Genomic DNA, 20,147 nt, shown 5'->3' with positions numbered 1-20,147 from the left:
AAGTGTAGGGTTGTGTTCTTGCTTCTGTGTTTGGTAATTGTTTAGTAAAACAGGAATTATTTCTTCATTAAATGTCTACAGAATTAACTGGTAAAGCTATTTCTTTGTGAGAAGATTTTAACTCATAAAACCAATATTTTCCACATGACTAATGCTTGATGTTATAAAATCTTTAATGGGAAAATTATCCACTGAAAGATCCAGATAAAACGTTAGATTTTAATGTAACAATATGAGAAGCTCATTAATTGATAAAGGTGGAGGTTGTACACTGCAGCTCATCTTTTTTTTTTAAATTTTTTTACATTTATTCATTTTTGAGAGACGAGAGCATGAGTGGGGGAGGGGCAGAGAGAGAGGGAGACACAGAATCCAAAGCAAGGCTCCAGGCTCCGAGCTGTCAGCACAGAGCTCGATGCGGGGCCCGGACTCATGAACCGTGAGATCATGACCCGAGCCTGAGTCAGATATTTAAGCCACTGAGCCACTCAGGCGCCCCTGTTGTAGCTCATTTTTAAGAGACTACAAGTTGATTAGTTTTGGTGTGGTGTCAAAGAATATCCACCGTTAACTAATTATCATCGTTTGTAGGATTTCTTAAATTTTCTTCATATGCAGTCATACTATGCACGACAGTGTTACATCTTCTTTTCAGTATTTGTACTTTTTCCTTGCATTTTATTGTACTGGCCAGGACCTCCTGGACAATGTGGGTTAGAAGTGTCATTGCCTCCCTGCTCTCGGCCGGCACTGCTTTCTGTCTGGTGCATTCCAGCATTCGTTTCTGGCACCATCTGGAGTTAGTACAGACTACAGGTTAAGGACACCCAACAAGACTGCTCTCATTTCACTTGCCAGCTGTAAGTCTCCCAAGCCACTTGTACTTGTGACCAACTGGCTACAAATTTGGGGGGTTCCCATGACCCCTTCATGTTTGCTGGAACAAGTCACAGAACTTAGGGAAGTGTTATCCTTACAATTACAGTTTTCTTATCAACAACACAAACTGGAACCAGCCAAATGAAGAGACACAATAGGATGGGGTCTGGGAGGGTTGCGGATGCAGAGCTTCTGTGCCCTCTCCCTGTGGAATCAGGGCACATCACGTTTCTGGCACGTTTTTGTGTTTACCACCTAGGAAGCTAACCTCACGTTCCAATGTCCAGAATTTTTATGGAGTTTTTATCACGTAGGTATGGTCATGTAGGTTGATTGAATCAGTGGCTGTATGATTGAGCTCAGCCTTCTCCCCTTCCTGGAGGTTGTGCTGATACCACCTGACTCAAAGCCTCAACTGTTTAATCAGATGGTTGATCTTTCCAGCCAGTGCCCATTCGGAAGACTAGGAGCCCACCGTGAGTCACCGTTTTTGTGAGAAGCATAAACTCAGGAGGGGCCCCCATGAATAATAAAAGCATTTCTGTCACTGGGGAAAGAGCAAGGCTCTGTCCCAGGAATCTGACACAGGCCAGACAAATTATACAGCCGTTTGCCATTAGCTACCTGTGCTGTCTAAATTTAAATTGGTTAAAAATAGGGGCTCTTGGGTGCCTTAGTCAAGCGTCTGACTCCTGATTTTGGCTCAGGTCATAATCTCAGAGTGGTGAGATCGAGCCCTGCGTAGTTGGGTTCTGGGCTGGGCATGGAGACTGCTTAACATTCTCTCTCCCTCTGCTCCTACCCCCTTGCACACACACTCTTGAGTGCTCTGTCTCTGAAAAAATAAAAAGCTGAGGGGTGCCTTGGTGGCTCAGTCGGTTAAGTGTTTGACTTCGGCTCAGGTCATGATCTCATCGTTCTTGAGTTCGAGCCCCATGTCGGGCTGTCTGCTGTCAGTACAGAGCCCTCTTCACTTTAGATCCTCTGTCTTAAAAATAAACACACATTAAAAATAAATAAAAATAAATATAAGTTGGTTAAAAATAAGTAAAACTAAAAAGTCCTTTCCTAGTCACCTTTGAAGTATTCAGTAGATGTTTGTGGCTGACGGCTACCTTGCTGGATGGTGCAGATAGAGGACATTTAAGTCATCACAAAACATTCTTTTAGATAATGCTATTCCAGTCCCCAGGGAGCAAATATTCCTTATTTTGCCATTAAGTGTGATGTTAGCTGTAGATATTGGTAGGTTATGATTATTAGGTTTGTTCGATTCTTAGTTTGTTTGACAGTATTTTACAATGAATGGATTTTTATTATATGCCTTTTCCACGTCTGTTGAAATAATGGTTTTTTTCCCATATTCTGTTAATAAGTTTTATGGATTTCTGAATGCTAACCCTGTCTTGCACTGCTGAAGGAAACCTTATTTGGTCAACTGACATTATGCTTTGTTTATATATGGCTTTTTGTTAGGAATTTTGTTTCTTTTTTTTTCTTTTTTTCTTCTTTTTTTTTTTTTTTAGGAATTTTGTTTCTATTAATTTCCCTGTGATGTTCACTCCTTTTGTGTTCTTGTTTGGTTTGGTCTGCTGGCCTTATACAGTGAGTTGAGAAGTTTACACTCTTGCTCTGGTCTCTGGAGGAATTTCTGTGAAGTCACTTTATTTATTCCTTAAATGGTTGGAAGAATTCACCTCTGAAGCCTCATAGATTTGGAGGTTTCTTTGAAGGAAGGTTTTGGGGGATGGGGTCAGTCTTTTTAACATTCAACTGATACAGATTTTTATTTCATATTGTGTAATTTTTGAGTGCATTGTTTGAATATCTGTTTCATCTAAGTTGTCAAATACATTAACATAAAATTACTAATTTTGTTATCTTTTTTAACAGCTTTTTTGAACTATGACCTCAGTAGGATCTACCCAATTTAAGTATATACTGGGGTGATTTTTTGGTAATTTTATGTTGTGTTACTGTCCTTACCCTCCAGTTTTAGAGGGTTTGTTTCATCCCAAGAGAATTTTGTCATTTTGCAGTCAGTTCTTATTTCCATCCATGGCTAAGGAAACCACCAGTTTGCTTCCTCTCTATATAGGGTTTCCTTTTGGACATTTCATATCAATGGATTTATATAATGTGTATTCTTTTGTGTCTAGCTTCTTTGCATTAGCATAGGTTTTTGAAGTCCGTCAACATTTTAGCATATGTCAGAAATTCATTCTTTTTATTGTGGACTAGTGTTCCATTAAATGGATATACCTCTCTTTGTCTCTTTACTACTTGATGGGCATGTGGATTATTTACCCTTGATGGGCATGTGGATTATTTACCCTTGATGGGCATGTGGATTATTTACCCTTCGCAGTGGTTGTAAGTGCTGCTCACAGGAGCAGCCATGTACAAGTTTTACATGAACACGTTTTCATTTCTCTGGAGTATATACCTAAGAGTGTAATTGCTGGGTTGTATGGTCAAATTATATTTACTTTTTAAGAAACTGCCACAGTCCATCGTGTCAGACCACTTTGTATTTCTAGCAGTGTTGAGTTCCAGTTTCTCCACATCCTTTCCAATACTTATCATCTGTCTTTTTATCATTATGGCGAGTGTGAAGTGGTGTTTCATTATGGTTTTAATTTCCTTCATAACTAATGATGTTGGTCATTGTTTCATGTGCTCATGTGCTTAATAGCCGTTCCTGTATCTTCTTTGATAAAATATATTAAAATATTCTACCTACTTTTAATATTTATTTATTTTTATTTTTTAATATCTTTTTTTTAATGTTTTTTTTTTTTAATGTTTTTTTTTCAACGTTTATTTATTTTTGGGACAGAGAGAGACAGAGCATGAACGGGGGAGGGGCAGAGAGAGAGGGAGACACAGAATCGGAAACAGGCTCCAGGCTCCGAGCCATCAGCCCAGAGCCTGACGCGGGGCTCGAACTCATGGACCGCGAGATCGTGACCTGGCTGAAGTCGGAAGCTTAACCGACTGCGCCACCCAGGCGCCCCTTTTTTTTAATGTTTTTAATGCTCATTTATTTTTGAGAGAGAGGGAGAGAGAGAGAGACACAGAGCATGAGAAGGGGAGGGGCAGAGAGAGAGGGAGACACAGAATCCAAAGCAGGCTCCAGTCTCCGAGCTGTCAGCAAAGAGCCCGACGTGGGGCTAGAACCCAGGAACCGTGAGATCATGATCCGAGCCGAAGTTGGATGCCCAACCAACTGAGCCACCCAGGTGCCCCTATTTTTTAATATCTTTTTAAAGTAAGCTCTACGTCCATGCAGGACTTGAACTGCTAACCCTGAGATCAACAGTCACCTGAGCCAGCCAGGTGCCCCTACCTACTTTTTAACTTTTCTTAAAATTTTAATTTAGTTTTTTTATTGAGTTCTAAGAGGTTTTTCTTATAAGTTCTGAGTCAAGTTTTTTTTTTTCAACATAAGTAGGATTTGCAAATAATTTTTTCCTGATTGTGGCTTGCCTTTTCATTTTTCAGTTGTGTAGTTTGAAGTGCAACAGTTTTATATCTTGTTACTTGGATAGGAATATGGAAACCTTACACTGTCTAGGTGTTGTGACACTCTGTCTGCTGTGTTTATGTTACACCTTTGCATGTTGAAAATCCATCAGAAGATACTACGATACTACGATTTTTGCATCCAGCGGTCAAACATACTTCAAGGAACGAAGAGGAGGGGCACTTGGGTGGTTTAGTTGGTTAAGTGTCTGACTCTTGACTTTGGCTCAGGTCGTGATCTCATGGTTCATGGGTTCAAGTGTGGAGCCTGCTTGGAATTCTCTCTCTGCCCCTACCCCACTCTTGTGCGTGAGCTCTCTCTCAAAATAAATAAACATTAAAAAAAAAAAAAAAAAGGAGCATCTGAGTAGCTCAGTCAGTTAAGCGTCCCGACACAAGCTCAGGTCATGATCTCACATTTCGTGGGTTCGAGCCCCACGTCGGGCTCTGTGCTGACAGCTCAGAGGCTGGAGCCTGTTTCGGATTCTGTGTCTCCCTCTCTCTCTGCCCCTCCCCCACTCATGCTCTGTCTCTGTCTCTCTCTCTTAAAAATAAGTGAACAGTAAAGGAAGGGAGGGAGGGAGGGAGGGAGGAAACAAAGGACGTTAGAGGAGAAGATTGTGTTGTATTTGCATGGATATTTGCCATCCCTGTTCTTAATTCTTGAGCCTGGAGTTGCCTGCTGGTACTGCTTCCGTCGGAAGGCCTCGCACCTGTCAGCCCTTTGCCGGCAGCTCTGCTGCCCTGGATTCTCTTAGTTTTTCTTCATAAGAGAAAATGCCCTCACTTCACAATTATTCCTGGTGAATAAGCTGGTTACAAAATCCTCGGTTAACAGGTTTTTCTTTTCAGCACTTTTAAAGTGTTTTCCTTTTCTGTCCTCTGCTTTTTAATAGGAAATTTACAGTCATTTGAATTGCTGTTCTCTATAAGTGAGGTGACTGTTTCCTTGTCTGTATTCTGTAGCAGTTTGATTATGATGTGTTTGGTGGTGGCTTTCTTTTTTTCACGTCAGACACGTAATGTGCCGACATCGTAACAAGGTTTAAGGGTGGCACATGTCACACAGTGGCGTGAACGCTCACTTATCACACTTATGAACTACAAAAGCTCGGTGGTGGCTTTCTTTATGTTATCATCCAGTTGGGGGATCACTGAGTTTCCTGTTGACTTACGCCTTTTGCCCCATTTGAGGAGCATTTGGCCATCATTTCTGTTTTCCACCATGTTCTTGCTTTTTTCCTTCTGGAACTCCTCTGACATGCATTTGGTGACAGTGTCCTGAGGCCTGAGTGTCTGAGCTCTTTTTTAAGTTTTGTTTTTTTTTTTTCCTCAGTTGCTCAAAATGGGTACTTTTATTGACTGTCTTCAGGTGTACCAGCTCTTCTCAGAGTGTATGATGTGCTGCTTAGAGTCAGGTTTCTTATTTTCTGATGCTATTATGGATTATTTAGAGTGCATGTTTTCTGATCATCTCAGGTAACTTCGGGATGGAAATCCATCTCTTTAAAAATTTTTTTTCTTAATGTTTATTTTTGAGAGAGAGAGAGAGAGAGAGAGAGATCATGAGCAGAGGAGGGGCAGAGAGAGAGGGAGACACAATCTGAAGCAGGCTCCAGGCTCTGAGCTGTCAGCACAGAGCCTGATGCAGGACTTGAGCCACAAACTGCAAGATCATGACCTGAGCTGAAGTTGGATGCTCAACAAACTGAGCCACCTGGGTACTCCGAGATGGAAATCCATCTTGACCTAAATCCAGAAACCTTTCTAAAACCTAGATTTGGTTATATCTCTCCCATCTCATGGAATCATGGCTAGCTGTTGGCAACGAGAAAGTGTCTATCTCTGTTAACCAGTCTGCACCCCCCCCCATGTGGCCTTTTAATCTAATTACTACTTTGTACCTTGTGTTCTTATCTAAGTGAACTGTTTGTATCTCCTCAACTCTCCTGGTTTTGGGGTTTCATTGGAGCTGTTGGCTCCCAGAATGCCTTTGCACCTCCTTTTTTTGTGGAAAGCATTGCTAATTTCTTAAAACTCACCTCAGGCTTTACCTCTTGCAGAGAGCCCGAGTTGACACCGAAATTGAAGCTGTCCTTGCTTTGACCCACGTGGTGCCTCAGCTACAGCAGCTTATTTTATGAATAGGCGTATATATTTGTAGCCTCTACGAGACTATGCAGTTTTTTAGGGTATTGTGTTATTACCTTTTTTTGGGTACCACCTCTCTGGTGGCAGATTTGAGGTTCAGTAAATATTTTGTTGGTGGTTCAGAATATTTTTGAATTTTTATTTATTTATTTTTTTAATTTGATTTTTTTTGGGGGGGGGGGCGGAGAAAGAGTATGTGTGTGACCAGAAGAGGGACAGAGGGAGAGAGAATCCTAAGCAGACTCCAGGCTCAGCATGGAGCCTGACATTTGATTTCACGACCCTGGGATCATGACTTGAGCCAAAGTCAAGAGTCACACCCTCAACCAGCTGAGCCATTCATACGCCCCCTGTTGAGATTTAAACTCCTGAATTCCATTTCTAATGTATTGTATATATGGAAGGGTGGAAGAGTGCATCATCGTGTTTTATTGCAGAAATACCGTGCAAAGGACACAGTCATTCTCCATAACTTGCTGTGATGAGAAAAATGTGCTTACACTCCAATTCTTTCCTATCTCTCAGAGTGATAATTGCTTCAGATTCACCAGGGTTATGCTTTTACAGGAGGCATTCTCATTTGAGGATTTATCTGTGGACTTCACCCAGAAGGAGTGGCAACTCCTGGACCCCAGTCAGAAGGACTTATACAAGGATGTCATGCTGGAGAACTACAGCAGCCTAGTTTCGCTGGGTAAGAAGAACTTCCTGGAGGACCTCAGACTATGCCTAATACCTTACTTGTTTAGTTGCTGAGAGCTGTGGGGGTTCTGAATTTTTTAATGGTTTTGAACCTGAATTCAGGAGATTAAAAGTTCCGTGTACTGTGACACTAGGGAAAACATCTGGACCTGACCTTCCAATTACGAAGGCTTATTTTCTTTATGCGTCCTCCGAAACTTACCGCATTCATGGGGGGTTGGCACCTAATGCAAGGAAATGGCTGTGTTCCACTTGCTTCTTCTGTGTTGACTTACTTACAGAGCAGTTTTGTATAGCAGGTACAGTTCTGCTCCTTTTAAGTCACTTTCCCAAGGATTGACAGCTAGTCATTGAAAGGGCCTGGATTTGAACCCAGGCTGATGGGCTCGGGAGCCTCTGAAGCAGGTAACGGTTTTGTATTTGGATTACAGAAGTGAACAATCTTAGGACCATCAGCCACCAGGGAGACCCCTGCTGTTGAGAATTATTTAGTCTGTTCATACACAGATGGGTACTTCACTGGGCCGGTGTGATGCCAAACCTTTCTGTTTCTTCGGTGGCCCTGAAGCCCAAGCAGTCAGGGTCAAGGCTTTTGTGTTTTCCCCTGAACAGGGTATGAAGTTATGAAACCTGATGTCATCTTCAAGCTGGAGCAAGGAGAAGAGCCATGGGTGGGAGATGGAGAAGTTCCAAGTGCAGACTGCTCAGGTGGGTGTGAGAACCAGCCAGAAATTCAGTCTCAGTTGGTCACTGGGTTGATGACATCTCTGAAATGTGCTTTTGAGAGCTCTTTTCACAATCTCTGGCCCCGTGGTGGGGTTTCAGAACACCCGATGTGAGCCACTTTGTGTCTTTAGGTGTGGCTTCTTTGCTTCCAGCTTGTTTAGGCCATGAACTACTCCCTGTCTGCCAAGTCTGGAACTTTGGCTTCTTTCATATTCTGACATGTTTAATCTTCTGTCCTCTGCTCACCTACAGTTAGACACGTCTGCTTGTACAGTTAGGAGGTTTCTTTCTCGCCTCAGTGGGGTGTCTGATGCCCAGAGAAGTACCCCGTGGGCCCACTGCACTCCATTCAGCCTCTGTACAGCTGAGAACAGTTGCTCGTTCCTCCCAAAAAATTGGTCCTTTTTCTCCCTTTTTAAAATTAGGTTCTGTTGTACTTTTCCTGTAGATTAGATACCACGGAGTACATCGAATGGTCTGTCTCTTATTTAAGTTTTTTGCACTTTGGAAGTTATCTTTTTAACTTAACTCCTCAACACACACTTAAAACTAGGCCCTTGATGTCCCTTAGGGACATCTGAATTATCCAAATAATTGGATTTGGAATTTACTTCACTTACTGAATTATCCAAATTTCTAGATAGGTGTAGAATCTAACCTTCTTTTATAAGTTCAGGCTCCCTCGAAATCACCCCCTGAGATACGTATCTGAGTGGCACTGTGGTGGGAGGAAGGGCGTTGATGTGGGGGTGGGGAGGGAATGGCAGTGCATGTGATGGAAGGGTGCTCACCTGTGGCGGCTGCCTGGACCCCCCGAGGGACCAGGAAGCCGGTCACCTGCTAACGCCCAGTGCTCAGGGCTTGAGCGTTGCTCTGGGGTCGTTCGTGAATTCTCCAGAATGCCCAGAATCCCTGCACACAGACCAAGCATGCGCTTGCAGCTTAAGGATTATTTTGGGCAGAGAGAGATGGGTGCCTGGGGTGTGCCCCACAGTCTTCCCAGGGTGCAGGTGCCATCTGAATGTAGCTGAGGCATTGACAAGAGTCTGCTACAGCCTATAGCCTCTTCTTCCAGGCTCTCCACTGTGTGAATCTGTGCAGCCTCTCCTGCTGTTTATACCCTCTTCCTCAAATTCATGGTCAACTCCATTTGAACATTTCTCAGTGTTTTCAGACGAAATACTTACTCTTCTCTGCATCTCCGTTTGATTGTGCTGTGTTTTATCTTAATCCTTTCCACACAAACTCTGTTTTCACATACACATTCATACACATGGAATGTTCCTTGACTGTCCAGCTCAGTTGGTCTCACTTTTTTCGGAAGTCCCATTCCAGACCTGATCACAGGCTGGGTAATATTCTTTAGTTGGTTGGTCTCTGAGCTTTGTGTGCATGCACAGACACAGGCTTATAGTTTTATACCCAGCTCTGTGTCAGACAGGATTCATTCCGCAAATTCTTCTCCACAAGCCCATTGTTCTAATACAGATGTTTTTAGCCAGGTGTGCATTAGATCACATGGGGATTTGATTCAGTAGAGTGCTGTATACGTATGTTAAAATGTAGTATTCTAGAACTGGAATTTGTAGTTTGAGAAACTCTTGTGCTTTTTTTTTTTTTTATGTGACCCTCTCTCATTGATGGCCACCACTTGAGTTTCTACTAAAGTGATTAAAAAGTAAAATACCTGGAAAATACCATACAGAAGCATAGAACTTACTTAAGAAGTGACATTTGCATCCAATTTTTTTAACTCTGCATTTAAATAGTGAACATTTATGTTTCACTGCAATGTAGCGCAAAGTTAGTTGTCAAAATTAACAAGGCCTGCACTTCAGGGTCCCCAAGAACACCACTATGCTCAGAGGTTCAACGGGACTGCGGATGTTGTAGGAATGGCTAAGATTTATTACAGTGACATAATGACACATAGCTGCATCACCATGGAACGGGCCCAGGCAGAGTCTGGAGGAATCCAGGTGCAGGTTTCCTGTGCTGCTCCCTCCATGAGGGTGACACAGAGCTCACTTCTTCCCCAGCAATGAAAATGCAGTAGTATGTGTGGTATTTCTGCCCAGGAAAGGTCACTAAAGACCGAGCACCCAGGGTTTTATTGGGAGCTGGTCAGAGGCACCTCTGCCTAGCACTTCGGCTAGGAGTCCAGCATTTCAGACTCCCAGGGGACCAGGTACTCAGCATAAACCACGTGGTTTGCACACAGTCCACCACAGGGAGCCCCTTTTATCAGCTGGGGATGGTAGGAACACTCCAGAAACCCAGGTTCCCAAATGCTAGCCAAGAGCAACCTTGCAAGTAGTCGTGTGTGCATAGCACTCTCAGGCCTGGTGCCAACTCTTTTCTGCACAACAACTTTAGCAGTTCATAGAAAATTGAATATGTGTTGATTTCTCTTATTATTTTTAAGGTATTGTGCTGGATGGTGTGGATATTCCTTGTCTACACAGTGCTTACTTTCTCACGGGAGGATAAAAGTGAACAAGTTTTCAAATAACCAGGGTAAAACAGAGATCCTGAAAGTGCTCTTATAGAAATAAGGTAGATAATAATATGGTAGAGAGAGTGTTAGTCTGCTCAAGAAGTTACTCCCGCAGTTTTGGAGGCTGGAAGTCCCAAGATCAAGGTGCCTGCGTGATTTGGGTTCTGATGAAAGCTGTTTTGCTGGCTTGTAGCAATGTAGCTCTGCCCTCATATGGCCTTTCCTCATTCATGAATGTGGGTAGATTAGGGGCCAAGGAGTACTCTGGTGTTTCTGATAAGGATACTAATCTTTTTGGATCAGGGCCCTACCATTATGATCTCATTTAACCTTAATTCCTTCCTTTGGGATCTCATTTCCAAATACAACCACACCGTAGGTTAAAGCTTAAATACATAAATTTTGGGGAATGGCACAAACATTTGATCCATAACAGGGTCATGTGGAGAAGGCAACTCTAGACATGAAGACTGAAAGGAACAAGCTATCTGAATTAGGAGAAAGTGTTCCTGAAAGGAATGACAAATATGGGGGTGCCTGGGGGGCTCAGTTGGTTAAGCATCTGACTCTTGATTTCAGCTCAGGTCATGATCTCATGGTTTGTGAGTTCGAGCTCTGTGTCGTCTGCTCTGACAGTGCAGAGCCTGCTTGGGATTCATTCTCTCTCTCTCTCTCTCTCTCTCTCTCTCTCTCTCTCTGCCCCTCCCCTGCTCGCACTCTCTCTTTCTCAAAATAAATACTGAAAAAAAGGAATGATAAATATGAATCCATTAAGTCAGGAAGGGACTTAGTTACTTAGAAAGGCCTTGCCTCAGGGAGATAGGGGTTGGGGAGTGTGCAGAAACTAGATCATACATCAACTTGTAAGCAATAGGAAGGAGTTTGAATTGATTCAAACAATTTTAAATGATAATAAAATTATCTGATTTGTATTTTAAAAAGCTTAACCTGACTGCAGAGTAGAAAATTAACAGGAAGCAGGGAAACCAGTTGGAAGGATATTTTACTGAGATATTAAGATGGATTAAACTACAGCAGAGAGGAACACCTGGGTTGCTCAGTCGGTTGAGCATCTGATTCTTGATTTCAGCTCAGGTCATGATCCCGGAGTCATGGGATTGAGCCCTACGTGGAGCCTGCTTGTGATTCTCTCTCTTTCTCCTTCTGCCCCTCTTCCTCACTCATGCTTTCTTTCTCTCTAAAATAAAAAATAAAATACTTAAAAATAAACAAGCTACAGCAGAAAAAAGTGGTGGGGAGAGTTGGGGTATCTGGGATATACTACAAATGGTCAAACATGAAGCAAACCCGTTTTTCTAATGGGGAAAAATTAAAGTTGGAAGAAGTTAGATACAATTTCCAAATGTGTATTTAGTTGAACAATGTAACAGTTAAGGTAACAAAATTACAAGTTTAATTTGTAAGTACTCATTTTCTGTTCTCACGTTTCCTGTTACCGCTTTATTCAAACTTGTAACGTACATCTCAAAGCTAATATTTCTGTAGTAGACTTTTGATTTTAACCCCCAGGCTTCCTTTTCCTTCATTCTTCTCAACTCAGTAATGAACACCATAATCCACTGAATTGCTCAAACCTCAGTCTTAGGGTTCATTCTTGATTCCTTGCTTTCCCTTATTCCTTACATGTCAAATCCATCAGCAAATCTTGTTGACTCTACCTCCTGAATGGATATGGCCAACAGTAAGTTGTGGGTTTCCTGCAAATTTATTACCCTTGATTGACATTTAAGTCTTTAAAAAGTTTTTCACATTACTGGTTGGCTTTCATACCTGTGGGTAAGAGCTCAGGAACAATTCCAAGTGTTGATTGTTAGTGAAAAATAAGCCTTTTGAAGAACACTTATAACAGTGGCCTAAGTGGTTATGTTGTGAGAATAATGACAAAAGAGCTATATAATAAAGGGCAAATTGAGAATATTTGAAGAATGGGAACTTGTATCTTAAGATATTTTCAGTGAAAGAACACATAGATTGTGAGGTTTTGTGCCTAAATACGTTAGATGAAAAATGGTGTGCTCCACGAAATGGCTCTCTTGGTGATAATGCTGAAAATGTTTCTGGTAAGTTTAAAACGTTCAGAAAATTTTAAAATGGGAAAAGGGACAAATATGATTTCTCATTCTCTAAGCTTGTAATGGCTTTAGTAGTTACTCTGTCAACCTGTTAATTTTCTCTATTTGTTTTCTTTTCCATTACAATTAAGTTGCTCAAGGTCAGGGGCTTGTTTCCTGTCTCTTGCGATTCATGCTCCACCTGGGGCACAGTGTGTACTCAGTAGGTGTTGAGGAAATCATTTCCTCACAATATTGGATCAGTGCTTCTTCCAACCTCCTTTCTTTGTTCCTCGTTGCTCTTGATATATTTTTTACATTCTCTTACATTTTATAAACTTATATTTGACCACAATCACAGGTGACATAATATACTGCCTGTATGTCATTCCTATTTATAGCATTTTATTTTCTTTTTTTCCCCAGTACCTAGAGGATAGACCTTCTACCTGGGACTGGGAAACGGCCTTCCCCAGCATTCATCCCCTTACATAGCATAGCTGGTTTTTCATTTAGGAAAGACAACCACAGAAACATTCACAGGTTTTTATTTCTTTGTAGAACAAGACTTGCAAGGAAATGGTCATATGACGTGGCGCCAGGATGACCAGGAGAAGCTTAGAAATCTGAAACAGGATCACGAATGTGATGCATTTGGAAAAAAACTCAATCTGAGCATGAACTTTGTTCCTTTAAGGAAATCAAACAGTGAAGATAATGTAGATGGATTATTTTTAAAACATCACTTAGATTTACTTATTCCAAAAGCAGATTATGGAAAGACAGAATCGGATGGTTTCAGTGTATTTGATAAGTTGTTTCTCGATACCAAGCCTGAGGAAACTGATGCTTGGTTAAAATACTATGAATATGATAAATATGATAAAATTAGTTCTAAGAAGTCACAGATTATCATATTTCACAGAACTCGTCTAGGGGAGAAACTCTATGAATGCAGTGAATGTAGGAAACGCTTCACTAAGAGATCAAGTCTCATTAAACATCAGACCAGACACATAAGGGAGATAGCCTATGGCTGTGGTAAGTGTGGCAAAACCTTTCCCCAGAAGTCACAGTTTGTTACACATCACAGGACTCACACAGGAGAGAAACCTTACAATTGTAGCCAGTGTGGGAAAGCCTTCTCCCAAAAGTCACAGCTCACATCCCATCAGAGGACACACACAGGAGAGAAACCATATGAATGTGGTGAATGCGGGAAAGCCTTCTCCCGGAAGTCCCATCTCATATCACACTGGAGGACACACACAGGTGAGAAACCCTACGGGTGCAATGAATGTGGAAGGGCCTTTAGTGAGAAGTCAAATCTTATTAATCATCAGAGAATTCATACAGGAGAGAAACCATTTGAATGCAGAGAATGTGGGAAGGCCTTCAGCAGGAAATCACAACTCGTTACACATCACAGGACTCACACAGGAACAAAACCCTATGGGTGTAGTGATTGTAGAAAAGCCTTCTTTGAGAAATCAGAGCTCATTAGACATCAGACAATTCATACTGGAGAGAAGCCCTATGAATGCAGTGAATGTCGTAAAGCATTCAGAGAGAGGTCAAGTCTCATTAACCATCAGAGGACTCATACAGGAGAGAAGCCTCATGGGTGCATTCAGTGTGGGAAAGCCTTCTCCCAGAAGTCACATCTCATTTCCCATCAGATGACACACACAGGAGAGAAACCCTTTGTATGCAGTAAATGTGGGAAAGCCTTCAGCAGGAAATCTCAGCTTGTTAGACATCAGAGAACTCACACAGGAGAAAAGCCCTATGAATGCAGTGAGTGCGGGAAGGCTTTCAGTGAAAAATTAAGCCTTACTAATCATCAGAGAATTCACACAGGAGAAAAGCCTTATGTGTGCAGTGAGTGTGGGAAGGCCTTTTGTCAGAAGTCTCATCTCATATCACATCAGAGGACTCATACAGGAGAGAAGCCCTATGAATGCACTGAATGTGGGAAAGCTTTTGGTGAGAAGTCCAGTCTCGCAACTCACCAGAGAACTCATACAGGAGAGAAACCATACGGGTGCAGGGATTGTGAAAAAGCCTTCTCCCAGAAGTCACAGCTCAATACTCACCAGAGAATCCACACAGGAGAGAAACCCTACGAATGCAGTCTTTGCAGGAAAGCTTTCTTTGAGAAATCTGAGCTAATTAGACATCAGAGAACTCATACAGGAGAAAAACCTTATGAATGCAGCGAATGTGGGAAAGCCTTTAGGGAGAAGTCAAGTCTCATCAATCATCAGAGAACACATACAGGAGAGAAACCCTTTGAATGCAGCGAATGTGGAAAAGCCTTCTCTCGGAAATCACACCTCATACCGCACCAGAGGACACACACTGGGGAGAAGCCCTACGGATGCAGCGAATGTAGGAAGGCCTTCTCTCAGAAATCACAGCTTGTTAACCACCAGAGAATTCATACAGGAGAGAAACCTTACCAATGCCATGAATGTGGGAAAGCCTTCTCCCAAAAGTCACAGCTCATTAATCACCAGAGAACTCATACAGCAAAGAAATCCTAGGATTGGAGTTAATATTAGTCTTTGACAGAGACCTTACCTCTTTGTACTTCAGAAAATGCAGTTATGGTAAACCTTTCAAATAAATAGTCACATCACATTGTAGGTCTGAGTAATCTTTTAGGGTAGGAACTCTAAGTGAGGTTATGTAGGGAAAGTTTTCAGCTGATTAACATGCTTATATAGGAACTCATGGAGTAGAATGAGCCTATGAGATGCAGTGGATTTTAAAAGCTTGGCAAGCATACAGTAGGAAATTAATGGCAAAGATGAGTACTGTGAACATCAGAAAGCTTTGCAGAGGCCACATCTCATTAGCTGTTGGAAATATGCCCACTGGGGTAAACCCTAATCCAGCAAATGAAGAAAAATCCCATGAATACGGCAAGTGAGGTGATGTTTCCATCAAGAAATCACAGCTCATTGTGCATTAAAATACTCAGGAATGAAGCTCTGTGAAAATACTAAATATGGGACACTCTTCAGCAGGTAATCCAACCATATTTTTTGGGGGGGGGGATTTACATTGTGGGTAAGCCTAACGATTGAAAGAAATGGGAAACGTGCCCCTAGAAATAAGGCTATAAAGGGAAGCCATACATTTTTTTATAGACGTGGTTATTAGAAACCCCATACTGATGATTGACATGTTCATTCTGAAGTATGAAGTTTTAAAAATATGTGAATAAATTGAGTCATTGAAACATCTAGATAAGACATTTCTCAGTGGTATTTATGGTTTACTTTCCTGTGTCACACAGTGTGTCTCATATTTTGGAATCACATATGATGATGTAATTGTGAGCATGAAATGCACATACCTTGTAGTAGTGCCTCTGATGTCAGGACATAACCACATGCCGCTGGTTTTTCTGTTTTAATGATACTGTTGAAATGGCAATTGGTATAACATGTCTTACTGTTAAGTACGCAGCTTAATAACACTACATCTCTTTTTTTCCTTATGGCTTGTTGGCATATAAACGGGTCTGTGGTTGCTGATGTTTCTCTTCCGTTATGAAAGCCAACATTATATAAAGTCTGCAATCTCAGACTCAGAAACAATTTACCTAATACCTGGTTAATGAGTATTCAAAGACAGGAACGCAAAACGCAATAGTGACTCATTATGTACTGAGTGAGCAAAAGAAAGGCGTGTGAACTGTATCACACAGCACTCGAGCTAAATGGCAGTAGTGCTGTCCAGGTGTTGTTCTCATTCAGTGTGGTGCCTTTGTGCATCCAGTGTATGTACTTCAAGTGCTGTGTGCCCAAGTACAGCTTGTATTTAAGTTACTCTGATGAAATATGCTGTGTGCTATTGTTTTCAGTGTTTCATAAGATATTTTGTGGAAAAGCTAGGGGGAGAAACCAATTATTTAGGGGTCACGTTCGGAAAATGTAAAGTATAGATTTTTGTGTGCTGAGAAATATATTTTTGATGTATTCAAGGAAGCCTATTTTACCTTCCTGCACATTTCTGTGATGTCTGGACAGGTATTAGGAAGTAGGCCTTTCACTGCTTCATCATTTGAAGTACCTGTGCTTTGCCTCTCTTCACCAGCTGCACCGTGCACATGGTGATCCTGTTGTGAACCTTTCATTGTAAGTAGGGCTCACTTCGACAGTGCATGAACCACCCTTTAGCTCAGGTGGAACTTTGCAGTGATCTTTATAATGATCCTTGACAAAGTGTATAGTATTCTTTGTATGATGGTGAAATTCAGAAAAGTCCTGACTTTGATACCAGACTTGGGAAAATCAAGACTTCTTTCATGCACAAGTTGCTTTGTCCGCACCTTTGAGTTTACCAGTATTCTTTCCTGTAATTACCAGTTTTACATCATTGTTGAAAAATTGGGACTTCAATGAGAGTAATTTTCTAATCCACTACACCAGGATGGTAATTTTAAAAGTATCTAACTTCCCAAATTTTTATTCATGCTCAAACATATGGACTTCCTGCTTTTCTCCCTCAAACCTGAAGGTGATTTTATCAACTTCATTTGTAAAAGAATAGTTATAGGGTTATGTTTTACTTTGTAGATTCTCCCACTTTTAAATTTTTATCTCTCCTGATTCTCTTCCCTAGTCCCAGATATTGATTCGTTAGTTCTTGGATTGAGTTTGGAGTCTGTGGTCTAAAAATGACCTAATTTTTCTCACTTCAGTTCTAGATTGTTCCATTTACTATTAAGGAGTTAAACCCAGTAGTTTACTCTCTAGATAACCAAACTTTGGCTTTAGCCTACTGGTTGAATACCGAAGAGCAGATTTTTTCCTTAGGGGTCATGTGTCAGTCATAGGGAGTGCTAACGCTGGCAACAGAGGCCTTGTTTATCAAAATACCTTACGCGGAGACCCAGGTATGCTGTGTAGAACTCACTGGGTACTCTCTTTCTGAAGAGGGGTCTTTGATTCTGAAATTAGAGATTTTCAGTGTCCACGTTTTAAATTACCTTGGTAAACCACAAAAAAAACACGAGTCCCCACATTTCCCCCACCACAAATCCCACATCAAGAAGAGAGCTGGTTTTGATGCTAAGAGGGATTTACTTGCAGCTTCATGGAGCATAGTAGCTGATGTTGGTAGAATGCATAGGGAGAGCATCCCCTCCCTCCTCTTTCACCACCCAGGTTCCCCCACTGTCCTGGAAGACCGTTCTGCCAAGGACAGTTCTACTGTATTCCTTTTACTAAGTAATGGATCATTTGGAGATCAAGTCTTTGAGTCTTGGGGAGTGCCTTTCTATTCAGTGTTTCTTTGTGGGCTTTTGTAACGTGACACCATTCTCTCTATGGATCCAATGTTCTGGGTATTTTGATCTCAAGATCATCACCTGTAGAACCTGAGGTGAAATAAACCCAAAGAATATCCAATTTATCCAGCAATACCTGTACCAGTAGAAGAATGTAGGTCAGTGGGCATCTGGAATCTACATCTGAGGCTTCCCTCATTTGGCCGTTTATTCCAGCAGTATATGCTCAGGTTGTCAGCTCTGCTGGGCTCATGAGTCTACAGATACGGTACCAGCAAGCTGCTAGGTGTTCAGCACCTAGTCTGGCCTATGCTGATGTGCTAACCCAACCATGACCCTTGTAGCTGTATGTATAATTTCTTGCACCTTGCCTTCATTCTTTTTTTAGTCCATTTTCCACACTACACATAGTATTTTAAGGTGCAATTCTGATTATACACTTCTGTGTTGAAACAGCAGGTAGCTAATTGTGGACTTAATGAGGACTTCTGTATAAATCCGGCCTATCCATCATTTCTGAATATCTTTCCTCCTGCACAGTACTTTTTGGCCTCCTTGAACTACTTGCAGTTCCTTTGTATTTCTACAATCTCACAAGTCTCCTGTCACTGAAATGCCCATGTTCCTTATTAACGCTTGGCCATCCTTTATGAACCGCACATGTGTTTGTCACTGTGGTAATACAATCATCGCATGTGTTGTCTTTTCCATTAGAAAGCTTCTGGAAACCTGGGACTATCTTGTTTGTCTATATGGTTTTAGCAACTGAGGTTGTAATCTATGAACGTGGGTGCTCACAGTGGCTGCTTTCCCCCACATAGGGAAACACAGTCTGCAGTGAGGGAGAAGAGTGAAGCCTGGAAGCTTATTCCGGGACCTGGTTCTTGTCCTAATGTCCAGACTCACATCTGCCCTTTTCATGCCTTGATTGTTGCATTCTTCTGTGAGATATCCCAAATACCCTTCTAATAAATTCTCATGCTTGCTTCATCTGGTTCAAGTTGTGTTTGTTACTTACAACCCAAATATTCCTAACACAGGTTAGGCTGTGCGATAAGTTGGGTTCTCTGGAAGTGGATCCTGAGATGCAGTTTGGAGTGCAAGGTGTTTATTGAGGATCAGCATCTGTGGGGTGATGGGAAGGTGAATAGGAAAGGGTGGGTCGGAGGAAGAAGTCAGGCTGGACTGAGGCTGGTGAGACCCTGGCCACACCAGTAGGAAGCTCTGAAGGAAGTGCTGCTCGTGAGTGTCTCCTGTGGGGCAAGATGGTCAGGTCTCTGCATCCCCGAGGAGCTCCGTCACCAGGGGCCTGTTGCCCTGGGAAGGGGAGCATCCCAAGTGAATCTGCTCTCTTTAGCTGAGAACAACTCCACAAACTCCGGCAACTGGGGGCAGTCAGCTGACCACTCCCTGCTGCTGAGCAACAAGTCCTTCCCTGGAGAGGGTTGGGTGGCCTCACTCTGTGCCCACAGTCCATCCCACCTCTGCTGAGTTCCATTTTCCCAGCGTTAGGTCTGTCCGAGGAGAGACTGAGGAAACAAAGTTCGCTGGGACCAACAGGTCCCTCCTGATGCTGTCGTTTTCTCTCACCTGTGAGCTATTCTGGGGCCTCTGCCACCTCTGCTGGCATTGATGGCTCACCTCCTTGCTGAGGGGTCTGAGCTATGGTTCCCGTGCCCTCAGACCAAGTTGCTGTATCTGTGCATGTACCTTCACAACTGGGTAAGAAAGTTGCAAGAAGCCCCTAAGTGGATCACCTGAATCCATTCCTTCCTCCCCACCCTGTTGTGTAAGCAGCACTGCATCCTCCTCGTGCATCAAGTACCCCTGAAAAAGAGCGACTCCTCGTCTGCCCTGCTGGTCCCTGGACACAAGGAGCACAATGCCCACGGCGTACCTGGAGCTTGCAATTAAGTAGGAAACTTGCTCTGTTTTGGTGAAAAGTGTGTTCTCCGTACAGATCAAGACTTCTAACCTTGCAGAGCCCAGAGTTGTGGGTATGGGAAGCACAAAGGCCTCTGGAGGCAATCATTGGTAATGTGGCGGTAGGTGAGGCCATCCCTGCTTAAGAGAGACAGAGCACGTGGTGAAGGGCAGAGAGAGAGGGGGATCTGAAGCAGGCTCTCTGCTGACAGCAGCAAGCCCAGTGCAGGGCTCTAACTCACGAACTGTGAGGTCAGACTTTTGGCTCTGAGCCAAAGTCAGATGCTCGGCCAACTGAGCCACCCAGGTGCCCCTCTTGCTTTCCGTTTTTTTTTTCTTTCTTTTTTTTTTTTAAATTTTTTTTTTCCAA

At 42.4% G+C, this 20,147-nt stretch overlaps 1 protein-coding gene and 1 non-coding gene across 8 annotated transcripts in view; one reads left to right on the top strand and one right to left on the bottom strand.

The window, feature by feature from the left end:
* LOC122470078 (zinc finger protein 26) overlaps nt 1–18,844 on the top strand; it is a 60,650-nt gene extending 41,806 nt beyond the window's left edge. For 6 of the 7 annotated variants that reach the window (XM_043557215.1, XM_043557211.1, XM_043557214.1 and 3 more), the window contains 3 exons: nt 7,123–7,249; nt 7,870–7,965; nt 13,114–18,844. In XM_043557215.1, coding sequence (XP_043413150.1) covers nt 7,123–7,249; nt 7,870–7,965; nt 13,114–15,098 — 2,208 coding nt within the window. In that variant the 3' untranslated portion in view covers nt 15,099–18,844. The remainder of the gene's footprint in view (nt 1–7,122; nt 7,250–7,869; nt 7,966–13,113) is intronic. The other variant, XM_043557217.1, reaches the window with a different exon arrangement.
* Nucleotides 5,414–5,516, bottom strand: LOC122471088. The gene has a single exon (XR_006294105.1). It is a non-coding gene; the product is annotated as a small nucleolar RNA U13 (small nucleolar RNA).
* Nucleotides 18,845–20,147: the final 1,303 nt, after the last annotated feature.

The sequence above is a fragment of the Prionailurus bengalensis genome, chromosome D3, assembly GCF_016509475.1.
Source record: "Prionailurus bengalensis isolate Pbe53 chromosome D3, Fcat_Pben_1.1_paternal_pri, whole genome shotgun sequence".
Lineage (NCBI taxonomy): Eukaryota > Metazoa > Chordata > Mammalia > Carnivora > Felidae > Prionailurus > Prionailurus bengalensis.
Note: the sequence above shows the minus strand (reverse complement) of the source record. Positions and strands in the feature narration are given on the sequence as shown.